At 48.4% G+C, this 23,397-nt stretch overlaps 1 protein-coding gene and 1 pseudogene across 2 annotated transcripts in view; one reads left to right on the top strand and one right to left on the bottom strand.

Annotated features, from left to right (window-relative positions):
- The window catches only part of BICD2 (BICD cargo adaptor 2), a 46,442-nt gene extending 38,243 nt beyond the window's left edge, over positions 1–8,199 (bottom strand). Inside the window, exon 1 of one of the 2 annotated variants that reach the window (XM_081802695.1) lies at positions 7,840–8,198. In XM_081802695.1, the coding sequence (XP_081658821.1) occupies positions 7,840–8,079 (240 nt within the window). In that variant the 5' untranslated portion in view covers positions 8,080–8,198. Of the gene's footprint in view, positions 1–7,839 lie in introns of both variants that reach the window. The other variant, XM_081802694.1, reaches the window with a different exon arrangement.
- Positions 8,078–23,397, top strand: part of LOC102742603 (uncharacterized) — a 27,924-nt pseudogene continuing 12,604 nt past the window's right edge.

The following is a 23,397-nucleotide window of genomic DNA, read 5'->3' on the forward strand; positions in this document are numbered from 1 at the left end:
TTTTTTTTAAGGATTTTTATTTATTTATTTATTTGAGAGAGAGAATGAGAGAGAGAGAGCGCACATGAGAGGGGGGAGGGTCAGAGGGAGAAGCAGACCCCCTGCTGAGCAAGGAGCCCGATATGGGACTCGATCCCGGGACTCCAGGGTCATGACCTGAGCCGAAGGCAGTCGCTTAACCAACTGAGCCACCCAGGCGCCCAAGATCTTATGTATTTATTTGAGAGAGAGTGTGTGTGTGCCTGCCGGGGCAGGGGCAGAGGGAGAGGGAAAGAGAATCTCAAGCAGACTCTGAGCTGAGCACAGGGCTCACTCAATCCCACGACCCCGAGATCATGACCTGAGCCGAAATGAAGAGTCGGACGCTTAACTGACTGAGCCACCCAGGCGCCCCCAGTTCTTGGCTTCTAACACCCTCTCCAATAAAAGAAACCAGGCTCCTTGAAGAAGTGGCTGATTCCAGCACTGGGGCATGGATGAGCCTGGAGTACCTTGCAGCACCAAAAAGTTGCTAAGGAAGAAAGGAAGGAGGGAATGAAGAAGGAGAGATGAGAAAGGAGGGAGGGAGGGGAGAAGGGAAAGAAGAAGGGAGGAAGAGGAGGGACGGAACAGTCGTGACTACGAGTGTGTCAAGGGGCCACAGGAGCGAATGGAAGTGCCGCCAGGGGCCAAAGCTGGAACAAGTGAACAACAAAATCAAGCAGTATTGGATCCTAACACAAATGTAAACTGTGAGTCAACAGCAATATAAACCCCTGGATGGGTAACTAAATAAATGGGGAAGAGACAGGTCTCCCATGCAGAAAAATCCCAAACGTAGGTAGAAGTTCCTGTCCAAGAAGGGTCTGGAAAGGGAGAAGGGGCGCCCTGGCAGAGGAGACCTGGACAAACACCCAGCCAGGGATGTGGGGAGAAGAGCACTTCACTGCTGAGACCCTCCTCCCAAAAACCCATCACCCCACTCCAAGCCCAAGAAACACAGGAGACAAATCCCAACTGAGGGACATTTGGCAAAACACCTGCCCGGTGCTCCCCAAAACAAACACGGAACGTCTGAGACACTGTCGCATCCAGGAAGAGCCTGAGGACACGTGAGGTCTGTCCTGTGGGCTCCCACATGGGGTCCTGGGACTGCTGTTTTCCTGGGACAAGACCAGCTCCCACTGTTCCTGGAACAGATATTGTAGCAGAAGTGACCGCCTCACCAGGCTGGCCACGACAACAAAGCCGGGGGACATCAGTGCTGGGGACAACTTGCCCCTAGGCTGCTATGGGGGTCTGCCCTCCCTAACTGGTGAGCATCTGCAATCCCAGCCTTTGCACCAGCTGACAGGGTGACAGCAGACAGCCTGCCTGGCTCTGCCCCATCCAGGGGCTGACATGGCCTCTGAACACCCCGGGTCACAGCCGAGGGCATCCAAGGAGCCCCTCAGGCTGGTGGACAAGCCTGGACCGCTCCAGTGCATATGGGATGGGGTGCGAGGGAGATGGAGAGAGGAGCATGCCCAGGGGACCCCAGGCACTAAACCGAGGCCTGCAGCACAGGTCCCGGGGCACCCTCTCACGATCCCTGCCAGGGCTTCCAGGATGCGCTGGCCTAACCTGAGGACACCAAGGCCCAGGGAGGGGGCTGCTGGGGGTCACATCAAGCCTTGCTGGCACACAGCGTGGGCCACGAGCCCTCGCTCTGACCCAGGTCCCCACCTGTGGAGCGGGGACAAGGCCAGCCCCTCTCTCCTGGGTCACAGAGAGCTGGCATCACTCTGCGTCAGTCAGGACACACCCAATGGGTGATCAGGGGCCCCAGGGGGCAGTGGAGGTACAAGAAGGCTGGTCTCACAAATGTGCCGGATGGGCGACCCAGGAGCCAGGCTACCGACCAGCTGAAGGCAGCAGTCCTGCCAACTTTTTAAGAAAAAGGAACACACAGACAGTAGCAGGGCCTGTGGGAGAGGGCAGCCCCAGGCCCAGCGGGGGACAGGACGGCGGGAGGCCTCAGGACAGGCCCTCGGCCAGGGGCACCCAGCGGACCCTGCTTGGCTCCTGATGCAAACACACCAGTGAAGCCACGTTTCTGAGCCAAACAGGCAAATCCCAATGCTGACGGGACCTGACTGGATCGTGACAACGTCAAGGAAAATTCAGCCATGAATGCTATGAAACACTTAACCTACATTCCATAAAAGAGTCCTTATTTTCTCAGCCCGACACACAGTCGTGCTTACAGAGAAGCAAGGTCCAGGAAGAGGCGAGCTGGAGCCGCAGACACACGCCAACCACACGATTCCCCCTGCTTGGGTTCTGCTCAAAACCTCCCCTCAAGAAGGTGGAAGCCCTTGGCAGGGGCGCCATGCAGACAAACTGCCTTTTAAAAAGCAAACCCGTAAAACACAACCACACGGTGATTTCACGTAACACAGTGACTGGACCAGAGTGCACCGCGTCTTCCAGACCCACGGAAACCCAGTCTCCGTTCACGTGAATTAAACCTGCTTTTCTGCAACCCAGAGCGTAACACAAACCTGTGTCTCTTCGCAAGCCGTCACAGCTGCTGCTTTCTGCTTTTCGGAGTACTGTGCGGCTGCCCTACAGCCACGGGAAGAAAACAGGTGGCAAGAAGAAACAGCCTGCTGCTCCCCATACTTGCCATCGATCACCTTCCCAATTCCCGCACACATACCACGCACAGCTAGCTTCTGATGCTCCCAAAGCAGACGTATGATTCTTTTTTTTTTTTTTAAGATTTTATTTATTTATTTGACAGAGAGAGACAGCCAGAGAGAGAACACAAGCAGGATAAGTGGGAGAGAGAGAAGCAGGCTTCCTGCTGAGCAGGGAGCCCGATGCAGGGCTTGATCCCAGGACCCCGGGATCATGACCTGAGCCGAAGGCAGACGCTTAACGGCTGAGCCACCCGGGCGCCCCAGACGTATGATTCTTAAAATGTATTAAGCTCTAAATAAGAAGCCGGGCCCCAGACCTCCTCAATACTATCAGCTGCCTGAGCCCGGACGGCCCTGCGTCCCCGTGACCCTGCAACCTGGATCTGGGTCCTCCTCCCACGGCAGACCCGGTGGGGGAGGGCTCCGGGGCCCCGGAGGGCCTTGCCCATCAGGGTGTGCGGGGTCCTGGCCAGCCCCTGCCCACTGGCCAGCTTCACCTCACTGTCTCAGCAGAAGCCAATCTTTCTCTACCCCCAATGTTTGCAGCGGCACGTCACCCAGTGCACCACCGTGGGGAAGTGTCACTGCGGGCGGCTGCCCCTCACTGACAAGGGGAGACTGATCTCCTCCCTCCCGGCAAGGGGCCCAGGTCCCTGAGGTGACAGGGAAGCCCAGCAGGACTCCGTGCGGCCCTGGCCACCGCTCTCTCTGACCACCGCCTGCCCGTGTGCTCCAGGGGCACTGGCCCCCGGTGCCCAAAGCCACAGTCAGCCTCCCTGACCCTGATGGGCAGACCGCTGGTCCAGGGCACACAGTTCCTGAGGGCTAGGCAGGGTGCACACGACCCTTGGAGGCAGCGTGGAGACCGTGGCCCCGGACGGCTCATGCAGCACCTCCTTCCCTGCCAGGGCTGTACATCTCAGGCTCCCGCCGCCGCTCATCTCGGGAAGCATCTCGTGACAGCCAGTCAGCACGGACAGGACAGGAGGGGACATGGAGGCAACGCAGGACACTCTGGTATTTCTCACGTTTGCTTTGTGACCCCTGCCCGACACATGTTCCAAGGCAGCAAAGTGGGGAGCGTCCAGCAGTGCAGCCATGGGGAGCCAGCCGGTCACCATCCTTGCTCACCAGCAGCTGCCTCCCTCAACTGTCACCCCGCAGGCCCGGCCACCCCTGCGCCTCCAGGGCCCGCCAGACCCCACCTTCCGCCCCAAGTCAGGCCCCTTCCCGCCCACCGCAGACCGCCACACACCGGCCCGGAAGGCGCGGGTCCCCCAGGGGACTCCAGCCCCAAGGACTCTGCTCCATCTTCCAGGAGAATCCCCACAGGCTTTAGCCAAGTCGGAGCTCTTCCCACCCCCAAGAAAACACTTGAGGAGGCCTCCAACCACCCCTCCCTCCTCGGCAGGAACAGGGACAGGCTCACAGCCTTGAGCAAAACTCGGCTTCCCTGTGCCTCGGTTTCCCCAGCTGTGGGATGGACATAACAAGGTGGTGGCCCCAAGGGTAGGTGTGGGGGCTGTAGGAGTCAGTGGCGAATGGGGAGGCCTTCACAGCACCCTCCTCTGTGGGACTAAACTGACTCACAGCTGTAACTTCTATGCAAAGACCCTGAGGGGACCCGGTGCCTGAGGACCTCGTTCTAAGTGGTCACCCCCACCCATCCATACCCCAGTTTCCCCATCCACTGGGAGAGGAGGGTAGGAGAGGGAGGGAGGGAAGGAAGGGAGTGTAGGAGACAGAGCAGCCCCCACCAGCTCTGCCCTGGCCCTTCAGGCTGAGCAGGACCGGAAGGACTTCAGCGCTGAGAGCTGGGCTCAGGCAAGTCCGGAGGGAGGGGAGGTGGCTGCGAGAAGCGCCCAGGCCTCGAAGGGCCCGCGGGCTGGAGGGCAGGCCTTCCAGGAGCTGGGAGAGGCAGGACTGGCAAGAGCAGCGAAGGCAGACGGACACAGGGCCGCAGTGCAGGTTGAGCCCGGCCCGGGGCCCCAGGCAGCAGGCTCTGCTACCCAATCTCCTGTGGTGACGGTGGGGAGGGGAGCCAGGCCGGAGTGAGGTGGAGGGAAGGAGCTGACGACACCAGCTGGCACACACTAAGTAAGCACTTACTGTGTGCCGGGCACTGTGCCCAGCCCATGACACACCACAGCTCACCAGATTCCACCCGCTGCTTCCCGGGCCCTAAGTACACTGCGCAAACAAGATCCCAAGGTGGTACCCAAGGCAGTGAGGGCGCTGACCCTACCCTCGGACCCCTGCCTGGCCTGAGGCACGCCCTCCAGCCCCCACATCCCTGAGGCGAGGGCCACCCACTCAGGGCACCTGCCTGGGCCCAGCAGGCAGGAGCTACCACCCCAGCACACCAGCCCCCCTTGAAGCTGCAGCAGAGGGTACAGAGCGGGATGAGGACATGGCCACTCAGGACAGCAAACACCACACGGCTGGCTGACCAAAGGCCATCCGATTCTCTTCCCCACAGAGCGGGGAGGGGACACAGTGGGACTTGGGATGGATTGGGCCCTTATTAAGCCAGGTTCAGTCACTAGCAAAAATGCTTAGGCAAAAAGGGCCAGCGGCCGCCCCATACACACACGCACATGCACACACACACCATGGTGTCAAGACACACACGCATCAAGTGACAAAGGCTGCAAGGCCACCACAGGGGCCCACTCGTCCTGGGCCTGGGCACAAAGCCACTCACCTATGACCAGCCAGCCAGCCTCCCTCCCTCACAAACAGGACCATCTACAAAGGCTGGGCACAGGAGCGCAAACACCTCTTTCTGAAATACAATTTGTCAGCAACTGAACCAACTCTAGTTCGAGAAATGAAGTGTTAAAAGAATACAAATGGCTCACCTCTCCACAAGAGAAAAAAAAGACCCAAGAAAATATGTCTCATTAAATCTTGATTTTTAAAATAAGAGTTAACAGGGGCGCCTGGGTGGCTCAGTCGATTAAGCGTCTGCCTTCGGCTCAGGTCATGATCCCAGGGTCCTGGGATCGAGCCCAGCGTCAGGCTCCTTCCTCTGTGGGAAGCCTGCTTCTCCCTGCCTGCCGCTCTGCCTACTTGTGTTCTCTATCTTTGTCAAATAAATAAAATCTTAAAGAAATAAAAAAATAAATAAAAATAAAATAAAGTAAGAGTTAACATATCCAAGCAAGACCGTGACTACAATGAACAAGGTTGAGGAGAGGCTGCGCCAGCCTGGGTGTGCGTGGCCTGGTGCCACCTTCCCGCAGCGTGTCTGAGACTCCAATGCTCCTTTCTCAGCTTCTGCTCAACTGTACTCACCACACCCACAGTGGGGGGAGCTAGAGATCAGGACAGTGGAGCTGTGTGTCCAAGGCCAAGGGGCTAGTTCCTGCAGGAGCTGGTAGGTGACATCAAACCAAGCAAGCAGGCACTTGAAGAACACATGTGGGGACTGACACACCATCCTCCTGATTCCCTCTGGGATCCACCCTCCAGACACACCCCACAAAACGATGGTCAAAACATCTGTGTCTGTGACAGTAAAGAGCTGATAACGGAAAGCCCCCTAAGTGGGGGCTGGTTCTTTCTGCTACAGTCTGTTCTGGTCTGTTCTTAGAGGGGACATGAATGTGAGCTTGTCAACACAGAAAGGGACTGTGCTTGCTGGTGGGCCAGGGGGTGGGGAGGTGCTCAGCAAGTTAGGGGAGGGGGGAGGACCAGAGACCTGAAGGGGGCCAAAGGCACTCCTGCTCCGTATTCTCACAGCCCCCTGCCTCCCTCCACTGCAGGTGCATCCCCTCACCCCACGCACCTGGATGGGACCCGCCAGCAGATGACAGGACCACAGGTCTCATATGTTGCCACCTGCCCCCCACCCCCAACGTCGGTTGGTTTACTGATTCTAACCAAACACCTGATCTGCCTAGCACAGACCTAAGCACCTGTGTGGGCTAATACATTCTCTCCTCGTCGCTATCAAAAGGGGACCTTACTGGTGTCCCCAGTGAGGCAGGGAGGCTCTGAACAGCACAGGCACTTGCCTGAGGCCACTGGGAGCAGACAAGCCGGGAGGTGGGCAGTCAGGGAGGCAGCGAGCATGGTGGATCCCAAGACCAAGGGCCAAGAGCCCACCTGGACAAGGGAAGTGTCTGATGGGGAATGGGCACGCTGTCAGAGAAACCAACAGGCCACACACCTGACCATGCCCGGCCTTTTCTAATATACAATTCTCAGACCAGTCTTTTCTGGGTGGGCAATGTTGCAGAAGGAAAAGCTAGGGCTCCAGCCCACAATCACAACACCAGCAAGGCGCTGGGCCTGGATCCAAACCTGGATGTTCCACCCAGAAAGCAACTTCTTCCTGCCCACCCCCCACAACAGGGCTGAGGAGTCAGGGAGACCTGGGAGAGAAGCTGCTGTTGAAGTCACCCAGAACTGCTTCATGGAAGGCCTGCCCAGCTCTCCGGAGAGGCTCGAAGGCAGCCTGGGGGTCCCACCTCATCCCGGGGCCAAAATCACAGAGAAGACCCAAGGCTCCTTCGGTGACAAACACCCACAGACCTGTCACCCGACCCTGGGACGGCAGCCAAGGCACCAAGACAGGAAGTAGGCGGGAGAAGTACTGCATCCCAGAGAAGTAATGGGAGGGGGCAGTCGCGGAGCTGAGCCTAGGAGAGACGAGGGGCATGCCAGCTATCGTAGATGACCACATTCAAGGCGAGCCCCTGTCGAGGCCCTTTCCCAGCCTCAGAGCGCTCACGGAAGAGAGGAGAGCTCATCTGCCTGGAGGTGATGGGGGCCCAGGTCGGGCCTCTCCCAGCCGGCTACCTGCATCCATCCCACGCCCCCATCCCCCAACCCGGGAAGCCCAACACCGCAGAGGACACCATCCCACTGGGCCCGAGGCCTGCGGCCAGAAGCAGACAGGCTGGCGACGCGGCCCCACCCGCAGCCCCTGCCCGCGGAGGCCCGAACTCCCGCACGCGCGCCGTCCACCACACCTGCGGGCCGCTGCAGCCCCTCCCGGCGGGCCGGACGCCCTGACCCTGGGCGCCGCAGTGCTGGCCCGGCCCGGCCCGGCTGGAGGGCTGGCCGGGGACCTGCCCAGCCCGGGGTCAGGGCTCCGCTCGGCGGTCCGCCCGGCCTGGCTGCCGGGGTCGGGGCTCGGCCGGGGCGCGGCGCCGCCCCTGCCCCTCACCTCCTTGAGCTGTTCCATCTCGCCGCGGATGGCCTCGTAGTCCACCTCGAGCTCCTCGAACTGCAGCTTGAGCTGGTGCTTCTCCTCGAGCACCGCCAGCCCGTACTCGGCCGCCTGGATCTTCTCGCGCGTGGTCTCGGCCAGCTCGTGCGACAGCCGCTTCACCTCGGCGCGCAGCCACTCGGGCTGCGCCTCCATCACCAGCCGCGCGTACTCCTCCTCCTCCGACGGCGCAGACATGGTGGCCCGCGGCCGGCTCGCGCTGCTCCCAGCGAGGCTCAGGCCGGGCTCCCGTCCGCCGCCGTCGCCGCCGCCGCCGCCGCCGCCGCCCAGCCCGACGGCGCCCCGGTCGCCCCCGCGCAGCCGCAGTGCGCTCCGTGCCGCGCGAGGCACTGTGGGGGCCGTAGTGTCGCCCCCGCCGACTACACGGCCCGTCGTGCCCCGCGCCGTCAGCTCAGCCGTGATTGGCCTGCGGCCTGCGCCGAGGCGGGCCCCTTCTAAAGCTGTTGCCTCCGTCACCGCCTCCGCGGGTATTGTGAGGGCCTTCGTCCCGCCCCCGCGCCCACTACAAGACCCGTCGTGCCCCGCGACACCGCCGGACGGTGATTGGCCCTGGCCTAGGCCGCCGGCCTCCAACGCCGTCGCTTCCGTCGCTGCCCCCGGAGGTATTGTGGGGGCTGTAGTCCCGCCCTCGCCCCTGCAGGGTGCCTGCTGCCCGATTGACATTCCACTGTCCTGCTAGCCCGGCGATTCAGAATCTGTGTCCCCGCATTTGTGTCTCCTTCCATTTCTTTCAGCAGTGTTTTTTAATTTTCAGCCTACAAGCCTTTACCTCCTTGGTTTAATCCTTAAGTGTTTCTTTATGCTATTGTAAATGGCATTGTTTTCTTAATTTCCTTATGACCTTGTTCACTGTTAGTGTGTAGAAATGCTCCGGAGTTTCCGAGTGTTGGTTTGTTATTCTACAGTGTCGCTTAACTTGCTTATTAGCTCTATTTGCTTCTTTGAGTTTTGGTGTGGAACCCAGGGCTTTCTCCATGGAATATCATGTCGTCTGCAGTTTTAACTTTTCCGTGTCCAATTTGGATACCGTTCATTCCTTTTTCTTGTCTGATTGCTGTGGCTAGGACTTCCAGTGCTATGTTGAACAGAAGTGGGGACAGCGGCCAGCCTTGTCGTCTTCCCGATCTTCGGAAGAAAGCTTTCAGTCTTTCACCACTGTGTGTGATGTTCACTGGGTTTTTCATATATGGCCTTTATCATATGGAGGAAGTTCCCTTCTATTCCTAGTCTGTTGAGTGTTTTTATCATAAAGGAGTATTGGACTTTATCACACGGTTTTCTGCATCAATTGAGATGATTATGTGGAGTTTTTTCCCCTTTATTTTTTAATGTAGTGTCTTACATTAGTTGATTTTCTTTTTTATTAACATATAATGTATTATTTGTTTCAGGGGTACAGGTCTGTGATTCATTAGTCTCACACAGCTCACAGCACTCACCATAGCACATACCCTCCCCAATGTCCATCACCCAGCCCCCCCATCCCTCCCACCCCCCACCACTCCAGCAACCCTCAGTTTGTTTCCTGAGATTAAGAGTCTCTTATTGTTTGTCTCCCTCTCTGGTTTCGTCTTGTTTCATTTTTCCCTCCCTTCCCCTATGATCTTCTGTCTTGTTTCTCAAATTCCTCATATCAGTGAGATCATATGATAATTGTCTTTCTCTGATTGACTTATTTCATGTAGCATAATACCCTCTAATTCCATCCATCTTTTTTTTTTTAAGATTTTATTTGTTTATTTGAGAGAGAGCATGAGTAGGGGGAGGGGCAAAGGGAGAGGGACAAGCAGACTCCCTGCTGAGCAGGAAGCCTGATGTGGGGCTCGATCCCATCATGACCTGAGCCAAAGGCAGACACTTAACCAACTGAGCCACCCTTATATTGGTTGAGGTGCACCTTATATTGGTTGATTTTCATATGTTGAACCATCCTTGCATTGTGGGAATAAATCCTATTTGGTCCTGGTGTATAATCCTTTTAACATGCAGCAGAATTTAGTTGGTTAGTATTTTGTTGAAGGTTTTTGCATTAATATTCAAAAGAAATAAATGGTTTGTAAAGAAGGTATTCCTAAAGGCATATGAAAATTATCAAACTCTCCTTGTTAAGAAGATGAGGCTAAGTGGAACTGAACGTCATACAGTGTTAAGTGGGGAAAGAAACAGAGTGTCCTGGTGCACTCAACTCTGGAACCGGGCCTTGCAAGGACCTTGCACACTGCCCACAGACCTGGAAGAGAAGTGCAATCACTGTGGTTTGAATGGTGGTGGGAGTGTGGAGAATTACTTTTCCTTGAACATTCTTTAAAAGGAATTATTGTTGGGGCGCCTGGGTGGCTCAGTTGGTTAAGCAACTGCCTTCGGCTCAGGTCACGATCCTGGAGTCCCTGGATAGAGTCCCACATCAGGCTCCCTGCTCAGCAGGGGGTCTGCTTCTCCCTCTGATCCTCTCCCCTCTCGTGCTCTCTGTCTCTCACCCTCTCTCTCTCAAATAAATAAATAAAATCTTAAAAAAAAAAAAGGAGGGGTGCCTGGGTGGCTCAGTCGTTAAGCGCCTACCTTCGGCTCAGGTCATGATCCCAGCGTCCTGGGATCGAGCCCCGCATTGGGCTCCCTGCTTGGCGGGAAGCCTGCTTCTCCCTCTTTCACTCCCCCTGCTTGTGGTCCTCTCTCGCTGTGTCTCTCTCTGTCAAATAAATAAATAAAATCTTTAAAAAAAAAAAGGAATTATTGTTAATTTTAGATGTGATTAATACATAAGAAAATGCCCTTTGGGATATAAATACATCCCAAAGTATTTACAGGTGGAGCACAGGATGCTTTGAGGTTATTTTATTCCAGAAGAAGGGGCAATGAGGTTGATGATAGAAGTGGTTGTTGGTGGCAGCTAGAGTGGAGTGGGTGCACACACTGCTCATTATGGGCTAGACTTCTACATCTATTTTGAAATTCTTTTAATAAAAATTTTTGTATGTTTCCACGTTGGAATGGCATTATCTTCATTAAAAAAAATCATTTTCCTGTCTCTGCTCTGATGTGTCAGGCTGCCATCTGAGTGTCACTTGACTTCTAGGTGGCTGTCCCTACTGGGATAGATGCATGACTAGTGGACATGAATTCTGACCTCATACTTCGACCTGCTTCTTCTTTTAAGTTAATCCATTGGTATCCCACTTATCAGTTGCTCTCATGTGCCTGCCTACATAAATTTACTTTTTAAAATGCTGTTATGGTTTTTAGGTAATATGCACATGTTTAGAATTTCAGTTTAAAAGAATATACAACTACAGGGGTGCCTGGTTGGCTCAGTTGGTAGAGTACGCGACTCTTGATCTCACGGTTGTGAGTTCGAGTCCCATGTTGGGTGTAGAGATTACTTAAGAATTTTTTTAAATCTGGGGCGCCTGGGTGGCTCAGTTGGTTGGGCGGCTGCCTTCGGCTCAGGTCATGGTCCTGGAGTCCCGGGATCGAGTCCCGCATCGGGCTCCCTGCTCGGCGGGGAGTCTGCTTCTCCCTCTGACCCTCCTCCCTCTCATGCTCTCTGTATCTCATTCTCTCTGTCTCAAATAACTGGATAAAATCTTTTAAAAAAAAAAAAAAAAAAAAGAATTTTTTTAAATCTAAAAAATATATACAAAATAAAAGAACATAAACTACACACCTATCAGAATGGCTAAAATGGGGGGGGAACCAGTGGCGACAACAAATGCTGGCAAAGATGCAGAGAAACAATCACTCATACTGCCTTCAAGAAAGCTATTTGTCCTTTTCCTATAAAACTGAACGTGCTGTTGCCACAGGACTCAATAATTCCATTCCGGGACATTTATCTTAAAGAAATGAGAACTTGTGTTCACATAAAATTGTTTACACAGATGTTCACAGCAGCTTTATTTGTAAAAATCCCAAACCGGAAACAACCCAAAATATCTTTCATCAGGTTAATGCTTAAAAAACAAAACAAAACACTGTGGTGCATCTGTACCATGAAATACTACTCAGCTATGAAAGGAATGAGCTATGGAACACACCACAATCTGGGTGAATATCCAGAGAATTACACTGAGTGAAAAAAGCCAATCCCAAGAGGTTATGCAATGTATGATTCCATTTATAGGACACTCTTGAAATGACAAAACTAATGAAATGGAGAACACACATTAGTGGTTGCTAGGGTTGGGATTGGGGAGGGTGTGTGAGGGTATAAAAGGGCAACATGAGGGACCCTTGTGGTCATGGCCATGTTCTGTATCTTGCTCTGATGTGTGTCATGAATATACACATGTGATAAAATTGCACAGAACACACACTCAGTGACTGTATGCAAACCCAGTGAGATCTGAATTAGATGGGTGGCTCATATCCATACCAGCCTCCTCTTCGTGATATTGTACTAGAGTTACAAGAAACATAACTGAGAAATATAAACAGAATATATGGTATGGCTTTTATTTGATGAGCAAAGTCTTTATTTATTTATTTATTTATTTATTTATTTATTTATTTATTTGACAGAGAGAGACACAGCAAGAGAGGGAACACAAGCAGGGGGAGTGGGAGAGGGAGAAGCAGGCTTCCTGCGGAGAAGGGAGCCCGATACGGGGCTCGATCCCAGGACCCTGGGATCATGACCTGAGCCAAAGGGAGATGCTTAACAACTGAGCCACCCAGGCGCCCCAGTGAGCAAAGTCTTAATCCAAAGTGCTCATTTCTGGGACACCTGGGTGGCTCAGTTGGTTAAGCGTCTGCCTTTGACTCAGGTCATGATCCCAGGGTCCTGGGATCGAGTCTCAGCAGGGAGCCTGCTTCTCCCTCTCCCTCCCCCTCCGTGATCTCTCTCACTCTCTCAAATAAATAAATAAATAAAATCTTTAAAAAAAAGCCAAAGTGCTCATTTCTGTCAAGAGGTAAAAGAAACTAATGACATCAAAATTACACATATTTGTACATGAAAGAAATACACAGAGAAAAGTAAGCCCCCTGTATATCAAGGAGATATACAGACATATATTTCTTCTCATTTAAACAAAGCGATAGTGTTTGATACTCACTGGTTCCTCTCAGCAAACACTTTTATGGCTGCATACTTCTCTGTGGTGTAGGTGAGCCATACTTCCACTCCACTGATGGACACTAGGTTGATTCTGGTCTTTTACAAATACATCAGTTTAGCAATAAATATCCTCCTCCACCTTTAGGACTTACACAACTTTCTTGTTCCTGGAAGGAGGACAGTACAGAGGGTAAAAGTTGCTGAGTTAATATTACCATGGCTGTTCAGTTGATATAGCTCCTGGGATTGGAGCTGCTTTGGGCGCCTTTCTCAGTCTGGCTTCTGACTGATGAGTGGACACCTCTGTCCCTTGGGCTTTCCTGCCAGGACCTCACCTCTGCTCTCAGGTGACCAGAGGCGGGGGTCCTCTTGCTTGAGTCAGGACAGCTCTGATGGGGGGCATCCAATTGGAATTATCACCCAACAGTGGAGATTGTCTGCAAGAACCTCCGCTCCTCCACAGGGCCCCTTTTGCCTTTTGAAGCTCTGATATACTCCTCAAATTGATCTATAGATTTCACACAGTGCTTATCAAAATGCCAGCTGGCTTTTTTTTTTTTTCCTGAAACTGATCAATGGAATAAAATCAAGAGTACAGAAATTAACCCACCCTTTTATGGTGCATTGATTTTCAGCAGATCTTTAGGGACAAGAGGAAATCCACACACAAAAGAATGAAGTTGGAACTCCACCTCACACCAGATGTGAAATTAAATGGGATTACTATGTGAAATTAAATACCTGAATGGAAGAGTAAAGCTATGACTGTTAGAAGAGAACCTAAGTATAAATCTTCGTGACTTTGGTTTCTTAGATGTGACACCACAAACACAAGCAAAAAGAAAAAATAGATAAAGTGGACTACAGCAAATTTTAAATTTGTGCTCCTGAGGACAATATTAAGAACAGAAGGGAGAAAGTCTCTCTGGACTCCTGAGTGTAGGTGGACTTGGAAGTCAACCTTAGGGACTGTGGCGGCCAGCGCCCTCTGCTGATCGCACGCAGCTCCGCGCCTGCAGACCTGGCAGGGGACCCACCTAGGGGAAGGGTTTTCAGGGGGCAGGAGGAGGGCCGGAGGAGGGGCCAGGAGGGAGAGCAGCAGGGAAAGGGGAAATCTTCCTGCAGGAACACTGCACTCTACTAAGCATGCCCCAACACCAGCAATGTCCACGCCAGCTTGGGCCACCAGAACAACACACCACGGACTGGGCGGCTCACACAACATTTATTTCTCACAGTCCAAGAGGCTGTCCAAGATCAGGGTGCCAGCACGGTTGGGTTCTGGCGAGGCCTCTTCCTGGCTCGTAGGTGGCAAGCTCTCCCTGTGTCCTCGTGTGGCAGAGGGTGAACTCTGGTGTCTCTTCTTCCTCTTCTTCTTCCTCCTCCTCTTCTTCTAAAGGCACTGACCCTTTTGGATTGGGGCCCCACCCTAGTAACCTCATTTAACCTGTATCACTTCCTCTAGGCTCTTCTCTACTGTCACACCAAGAGTTTAGGTTTGGACATGTGACCTTTAGGGGGAAACAGTTCAGTCCATAGCAACAAGAATAATAGAGAGGAGTCCAAGATGGAGGAGGGGTAGGAGACCTTAGTTTCATCAGGTCCCAGGAACTCAGCTAGATAGCTAGCAAATCATTCTGAACACCTGCGAACTCAACCAGAGACCTAGGAAAAGAATTGCTGCAACTCTACAAACAGAAAAGTGACCACTTTCTGCAAGGTAAGAGGTGCGGAGAAGTGAATCCGAGGAGGTATATGGGAAAATAAACGGCGCGGGGAGGGCGGCTCTGTAAGCCGGCTACCGGAAAGTGATAGAGCAGCAGAGCACAAAATCGGAACTTTCAGAAGTCGGCTCTGGTGAGGGACGTTGCTCAGGTGGTGAAGCAGGGCGGAACCCTCACTGGGACAGTGTGGTCTCAGGATCCTTAGGGTCACAGGAAGACCAGAGGTGCCTGAGTGCGGCAGAGCTCCCAGGTATCGGAGCGGGGAAGCCAGCTGCGATCAGCGAGCCCAGGAGTGGGCTCTCAGCTCGGGGTTGCCATAAACCTCGAACCGCGGCACAGTCTGGTGACTGCTCTCCAAACAGAGGCCCAGCAAGTGGCAGAAACACAGTGAGACTCCCCTTCCTCCCCCAGGAGGAGCAGCATGGGTGTGCCCTGCAGGAGCCTGCAAGGTTTGGGGACTGGAAAGGGGGTCATGTGCCTGAGATAGAAATGCTCAGTCACAGGCTGGGTGAGAATGGAATGGGGACAGAGACCAGAGAGACAGAAATGATTGGCTCTTTTTCCCTGAGGACACACTGAGGAGTAGGGGGCACGCTCTTTCAGCTCTGGGGCTAGAGATTGGGAGGTCACCATTTTCATTCTCTTCCTCTGAAGTTGTGCAGAAGGCCTTGAGGGAACAAAAGCCACATAGAGCAATCTGGAACAGATTACTTAGCCTGGCCCCCTGGCAAGGGCAGTGCAATTCCACCTCGGGCAAATCAACTTGAGAGTCAAAGCAGCAGGCCCCTCCCCCAGAAGATCACAAGAACATCCAGCAAAGACCAAGTTTACCGATCACACAGAACTGCAAAACTCCAGTGCTAGAGGGAAATAGTATATAGAATTCATGCTTTTTTTCCCCATGATTCCTTAGTCTTTCAATTTTAATTTTTTTCTCTTTCCTTTTTCAACTAATTTCTTATTTTATCAACTATTTTTTTTTAAAGATTTTATTTATTTGATACAGAGAGTGAGAGAGCACAAGCAGGGGGAACAGTAGAGGGAGAGGGAGAAGCAGGCTCCCCGCCAAGCAGGTAGCTCGATGCGGGGCTCGATCCCAGGAGCCTGGGATCATGACCTGAGCCGAAGGCAGACGCTTAACCATCTGAGCCACCCAGGCGCCCCTTATTTTATCAACTATTTTTAAAGTCTTTTTTAATTTTCATTTTTATAGTTACATCCTATCTTTTCACTGTACTTAATTTTATTTTTTATATATAAGCCTTTCTTTCTTTACAATTTTGGGATGCAGTTTCTTCTAACAAACAGACCAAAATACATCCAGAAGCTAGTGTATTGCTTTGTTCTCCTCACCTGTTTATTTCCTTCTTTTTTTGACTCTTAATTTTCATTTTTACAGTTACATTCTATCCTTTCATTTTATTTAATTTTATTTTTGTACATATGTAAATTTTTCTTTCTTTACAATTTTGAGATCTAGTTTCCTAACAAACAGACCAAATTACACAGGATCCAGTGTATTGCTCTGTTCTGTTCACCTGTCTGGTTATATTCTCTCTCTTTTTTTTAATTTGTAATTTTTATTTTATTTTATTTGGTTTCAGGTCTCATCTGATTTCTCTCGTGTATATTTCTCTGGGGTCATTGTTGCCATTTTAGTATTTTGTTCTCTCGTTCATGTATTCTTCTCTGGACTGAATGACAAGATGGAAAAACCCACCTCAAAAAAGAGAACAAGAGTCAGTACTGACTGCCAGGGCCCTAATCAATATGGACATAATTATGTAAGTCGGAACTAGAGTTCAGAATAGTGATTATAAAGATCCTAGCTGGGCTTGAAGAAAGCACAGAAGACACTAGAGAATCCCTTTCTGAAGAAACAAAAGAGCTAGGGGTGCCTGGGTGGCTCAGTCGTTAAGCATCTGCCTTCAGCTCAGGTCATGATCCCAGGGTTCTGGGATCGAGCCCCGCATCGGGCTCCCTGCTTGGTGAGAGGCCTGCTTCTCCCTCTCCCACTCCCCCTGCTTGTGTTCCCTCTCTCGCTGTGTCTCTCTCTGTCAAATAAAAAAATAAAAGAGCTAAAATCTAATCAATTTGAAATAAAATAGGCTATAAATGAGATGCAATAAAAAAATGGAGGCTCCAACTGCCAGAATAAATGAGGCAGAAGAAAGAATTAGTGATATAGAAGACAAAATGATAGGGGATAAAGAAGCTGAGAAAAGATAGATAAACAACTACTGGATCACAAGGGGAGAATTCGAGAGATAAGTGATACTATAAAGCAAAACAATATTAGAATTAATTGGGATCCCAGAAGAAGAGGAAAGAGAGAGGGGGCAGAAGGTACATTGGAGCAAATTATAGCACAGAACTTCCCTAATCTGGGGCAAAAAATAGGCATCCAAGTCCAGGAGGCACAGAGAACCCCCTCAAATCCATAAAAATAGGTCAACATCTCACATACAATAGTGAAACTTGCAAATCTCAGAGACAAAGAGAAAATCCTGAAAACAGTTCAGGACAAGAGGTCTCTAATCTACAGGGATAGAAACATTAGATTGGCAGCAGACCTATCCACAGAGACCTGGCAGGCCAGAAAGGACTAGCATGATATATTCAGGGTGCCAAATAAGAAAAATATGCAGCCAAGAATATTTTATCCAGCTAGGATATCATTCAAAATAGATGGAGTGATAAAAAGCTTCCAGGACAAACAGAAACTAAAAGAATTTGTGATCACCAAACCAGCCCTACAAGAAATATTAAAGGGATCCTCTAAGCAAAGAGAGAGCCCAAAAGTAACATAGACCAGAAAGGAACAGAGACAATATACAGTAACAGTCACCTTACAGGCAATATAATGGCACTAAATTCATATCTTTCAATAGTTAGTCTGAATGTAAATGGGCTAAATGCCCCGATCAAAAGACACAGGGTATCAGATTGGATAAAAAAGCAAGACCCATCAATATGCTGTCTGCAAAAGACTCATTTAGACCTCCAGATTGAAAGGGAGGGAGTGGAGAACCATTTACCATGCTGATGGACATCAAAAGAAAGCTGGGGTAGCAATCCTTATATCAGACAAATCATATTTTAAACCAAAGACTGTAATAAGAGATGAGGAAGGACACTATATCATAATTAAAAGGTCCATCCAACAAGAAGATCTAACAATTGTAAATATTTATGCCCCTAACATGGGAGCAGCCAATTATATAAATCAATTAATAACAAAATTAAAGAAACACATTGATAATAATACAGTAATAGTAGGAGACATTAACACCCCACTAACTTCAGTGCACAGATCATCTAAGCAGAAGATCAACAAGGAAACAGGGCTTTGAATGACACACTGGACCAGATGGACTTCACAGATACATTCAGAACATTCCATCCTAAAGCAACAGAATATACATTATTCTCAAGTGCGCATGGAACATTCTCCAGAATAGATCACATACTGGGTCACAAATCAGGTCTCAACCAGTACCAAAAGATTGGGATCATTCCCTGCATATGTTTAGACTACAATGCTTTGAAACTTGAACTCAATCACAAGAGGAAATTTGGAAAGAACTCAAGTACATGGAGGCAAAAGAGCATCCACTAAAGAATGAATGGGTTTAATTTTTAAATTTAATTTTTAGTTTAATTTCAACCAGGAAATTAAAGAATAATTTAAAAAATTCATGGAAACAAATGAAAATGAAAATACAACTGTTCAAAACCTTTGGGATGCAGCAAAGGTGGTCCTAAGAGGGAAGTATATCGCAATACAAGCCTTTCTCTGCAAACAAGAAAGTTCTCAAATACAAAACCTAACCTTACACCTAAAGGACCTGGAGAAAGAACAGCAAATAAAGCCAAAACCCAACAGGAGAAGATAATTAAAAAAGATTAGAGCAGAAATCAATGAAATAGAAACCCAAAGAACAGTAGAACAGATCAGCGAAACTAGGAGCTGGTTCTTTGAAAGAATTAATAAGATTGATAAGCCCCCTGCTGGACTTATCAAATAGAAAAGAGAAAGGACCCAAATAAATAACATTATGAATGAAAGAGGCAAGATCACAACCAACACCCAAGAAATACAAACAATTATAAGAACATATTAAGAGCAACTATATGCCAACAAATTAGGCACTCTGGAAGAAATGGATGCATTCCTAGAGACATATAAACAACCAAAAGTGAACCAGGAAGAAATAGAAAAACTGAACAGACCCATAACCAGGAGGGAAATTGAAGCAGTAATCAAAAACCTCCCAACAAACAAGAGTCCAGGGCTGGATGGCTTCCCAAGAGAATTCTACCAAACATTTAAAGAAGAATTAATAATTCTTCTGAAGCTGTTTCAAAAACTCGAAATGGAAGGAAAACTTCCAAACCCATTTTATGAGGCCAGCATTACCTTGATCCCAAAACGAGACAAAGACCCCACCAAAAAAGGAGAATTACAGACCAATATCCCTGATGAACATGGATGCAAAAATTCTCACCAAGATACTAGCCAATAGGATCCAACAGTACATTAAAAGGATTATTCACCACGACCAAGTGGGATTTATTCCTGGGCTGCAAGGTTGGTTCAACAACCACAAATTAATCAATGTGATACACTACATTAATAGAAGAAAGGACAAGAACTATATGATCCTCTCAATAAAAAAAGCATTTGACAAAGTACAGCATCCTTTTTTGATTAAAACTTTTAACAGCATTGGGTTAGAGGGAACATTCCTCGATATCATAAAAGCCATCTATGAAAAGCCCACAGCAAATATTCTCAATGGGGAAGAACTGAGAGCTTTTCCCCTAAGGCCAGGAACATGACAGGGATGTCCATTCTCACCACTGTTGTTCCACATAGTATTAGAAGTTCTAGCTTCAGCAATCAGGCAACAAAAAGAAATAAAATGTATCCGAATCAGCAAAGAAGAAGTGAAAATCTTTGCAGATGACATGATACTTTATATGGAAAACCCAGAAGACTCCACCCCAAAATTGCTAGAACTCATACAGGAATTCAGTAAAGTGGCAGGATATAAAACCAATGCACTGAAATCAGTTACATTTCTGTACACTAACAATGAGACAGAAGAAAGAGAAATTAAGGAGTTGATCCCATTTGCAATTGCACCAAAAACCATAAGATAGATGGGAATAAACCCAACCAAAGAGGCAAAAGATCTGTACTCGGGAAACTATAGAACACTCATGGAATAAATTGAGAAGACACAAAGAAATGGAAAAACGCTCCAAGTTCATGGGTTGGAAGAACAAATATTGTTAAAATGTCTATGCTACCTAGAACATTCTATACATTCAATGCAATCCCTATCAAAATACCATCAACTTTTTTCACAGATCTGGAACAAATAATCCTAAAATTTGTATGGAAGCAGAAAAGACCCCAAATAGTCAAAGGAATGTTGAAAAGGAAAATCAAAGCTGGCGGCATCACAATTCTGGATTTCAGGCTATATTACAAAGCTGTCATCATCAAAACAGCATGGTACTGGCACAAAAACAGACACATAGATCAATGGAACAGAATAGAGAACCCAGATATGGACCCTCAACTCTATGGTCAACTAATCTTCGACAAAGCAGGAAAGAATGTCCAATGGAAAAAAGAAGTCTCTTCAACAAATGGTGTTGGGAAAATTGGACAGCCACATGCAGAAGAATGAAACTGGACCATTTCCTTACACCACACACAAAAATAGACTCAAAATGGATGAAAGACCTAAATGTGAGACAGGAATCCATCCAAATCTTAGAGGAGAACACAGGCAGCAACCTCTGTGACCTCAGCCACAGCAACTTCTTGCTAGACAAATCGCCAAAGGCAAGGGAAACAATGGCAAAAAGGAACTATTGGGACTTCATCAAGATAAAAAGCTTTTGCACAGCAAAGGAAACAGTCAACAAAACCAAAAGACAACAGACAGAATGAGAGAAGATATTTGCAAATGTCTTATCAGATAAAGGGCTAGTATCCAAAATCTATAAAGAATTTATCAAACTCAACACCCAAAGAACAATAATCCAGTCAAGAAATGGGCAGAAGACATGAACAGACATTTCTGCAAAGAAGGCATACAAATTGCAAACAGACACATGAAAAAGTGCTCAACATCACTCGGCATCAGGAAAATCCAAATCAAAACCTCAATGAGATACCACCTCACATCAGTCAGAATGGCTAAAATTAACAAGTCAGGAAATGAAAGATGTTGGCGGGGATGCGGAGAAAGGGGAACTCCTACGCTGTTGGTGGGAATGCAAGCTGGTGCCACCACTCTGGAAAACTGTGCGGAGGTTCCTCAAAACGTTGAAAACAGAGCTACCCTACGACCCAGCAATTGCACTACTGGGTATTTACCCCAAAGATACAAATGCAGTGATCCGAAGGGGCACCTCCACCCAATGTTTATAGCAGCAATGTCCACAATAGCCAAATTGTGGAAAGAGCACAGGAGTCCAACAACAGATGAATGGATAAAGAAGAGTGATATATATATACACAATGGAATATCAAGCAGCCATCAAAAACACGAAATCTTGCCATTTGCAACGATGTGGATGGAACTAGGGGGTATTATGCTAAGTGAAATAAGTCAATATGAGAGAAGCCAATTATATGGTCTCATTGATATGAGGAATTTGAGAAAGAAAACAGGATCATAGGGGAAGGGAGGGAAAAATAAAGCAAGACGGAACCAGAGAGGGAACAAACCACAAGAATCTCTTAATCGTAGGAAACAAACTGAGGATTGCTGGAGGGGAAAGAGGTGCAGGATGGGGTAACCGGGTGATGGACATTAAGGAGGGTACGTGGTGTAATGAACACTGGGTATTATATAAGACTGACGAATCACTGAACTCTACCTCTGAAACTAATAATATATGTTAATTAATTGAATTTAAATTTTAAAAAGTAAAAAAAAAATACTAATTCCCCCCAAAAAGCAAGAGGACAAGAAATCTTTTGGAGGTGATGGATATGTTTATTACCTTGTTTGCAGTGATCATATCCCAGGTGTGTGCCTATGTCCAAACTCATCAAAATGTACATATTAAATATGTACAAATTTTTTATATTAATTTTATCTCAAAAAACTTTTTTAAAAATTAAAAAATTTAGATATCAGGTGGTATGCTGGTAGATATTTAACAACGTGCTCTCCTGTTAGAAAGGAAAGCCCTGGTTTGTAGGATTTTGTGATTTTTGCACTCTAAATACTACTAATTACTTCGCTACTCTTTAGCATTACTGTGCTCTCGAGGTTATTTGTGCGTATTTACTGTGTGGGGAAGCTGCGTTAACGGTTGCTGCTGCTCATCTCTTCCCGAGGCTCATTAGAATAGTTGCCGTCAGTAGCCTGAAACTGGCTGTGGGGGTTGTATTTAGAGTGCAAAATCACAGAATCTTAATATACAAAGTAATTAGAAAGTGATGAGTCTTGTGCATTTAATATAATCTATTAGGTTGTGATTGGATATAATTGAACATTTAATGGAGGCTAAGTGTGACAACAGGCTGCAGTGTTCCTGCAAGTTTAACAATGGGCTCCTAACTCCCCCATGCCCTGACTGCATGTGATGGGCCACACACCCAACGCCTTTGTACTATTACTGTTTTCATAATAATTAGCTATCATTTGTTGGGCATCTACTTCGTTCTAGGTTATCTTTAAACTACTAGCATTTATCTTATTTAATCCTTACAAAAGCCTATGCGCTACCTATTATCCCCATTTTTCAGATGAGGAAACTGAGGTGCAGGCTTAGAATGTTACAGTCATGGGTTGGTGAGGTGAGGAGGGGAGCCTGCCCTCCCACTTATCATCACCCCACTGTCACTTATTTTTTTTAAGGATTTTATTTGTTTGTTAGAGAGAGCAAGAGAGAGCGCACAAGCAGGGGGAAGGGCAGGCAGAGGGAGAAGCAGGCTCCCTGCTGAGCAAGGAGCCCAATGTTGGTCTCGATTTCAGGACCCTGGGATCATGACCTGAGCCAAACTCTTCCCTTTCTGTTATTAGTTTTCAAAGTTGTTTTGGTTATTCTAGGTCGTTTGTATTTTCTTGAACTTTGGAATCATCTTATTAATTTCTACAAAAAACCCTGTTGGGATTCTTTTTTTAAGATTTTATTTATGAGAGAGAGAAAGAAAGAGGGGGGGGGAGCACAAGTAGGGGAAAACACAATATTTTATATTTTCCTTTATCGTTTCTTCCTTGACCCACAGGTTGTTTTTAGAAGTGCATTATTTAGTTTCTAAGTATTTGGTGATTTTCCAGATACCTTTCTAATATTTATCTCTAATGTAGTTCTATTGTGATCAGAGAGCACACTTCGCACGATTTAAGTTATTTTACATGTATTGAGACTTGTTTTATAGCCCAGAATATGGTCTCTCTTGGTAAAAGTTCCATGTGCACCTGAGAAGTTCTGCCATTGCTGGGGAGAGTGCTTACAAACATCCCCTGGGTGAGTGGGTCGGTAATATTGGTCACGTCTTCTGTGCCCTCCCTGATCCTGATTTGTCCCGTTCTCTCGGTTGTTTGGACAGGAATGCTGAAACTCCTGATTACTATCACAATTTGTCTCTCTCTCCTTGTAAACTTCAATCCTGTGTGGCTTCCTTCTGCCTGACCAACTTTATTTATTTATTTATTTATTTATTTATTTATTTATTTATTT

Source organism: Leptonychotes weddellii, chromosome 14 (genome assembly GCF_054177405.1).
Source record: "Leptonychotes weddellii isolate Sample4059 chromosome 14, ASM5417740v2, whole genome shotgun sequence".
Taxonomy (NCBI): Eukaryota; Metazoa; Chordata; class Mammalia; order Carnivora; family Phocidae; genus Leptonychotes; species Leptonychotes weddellii.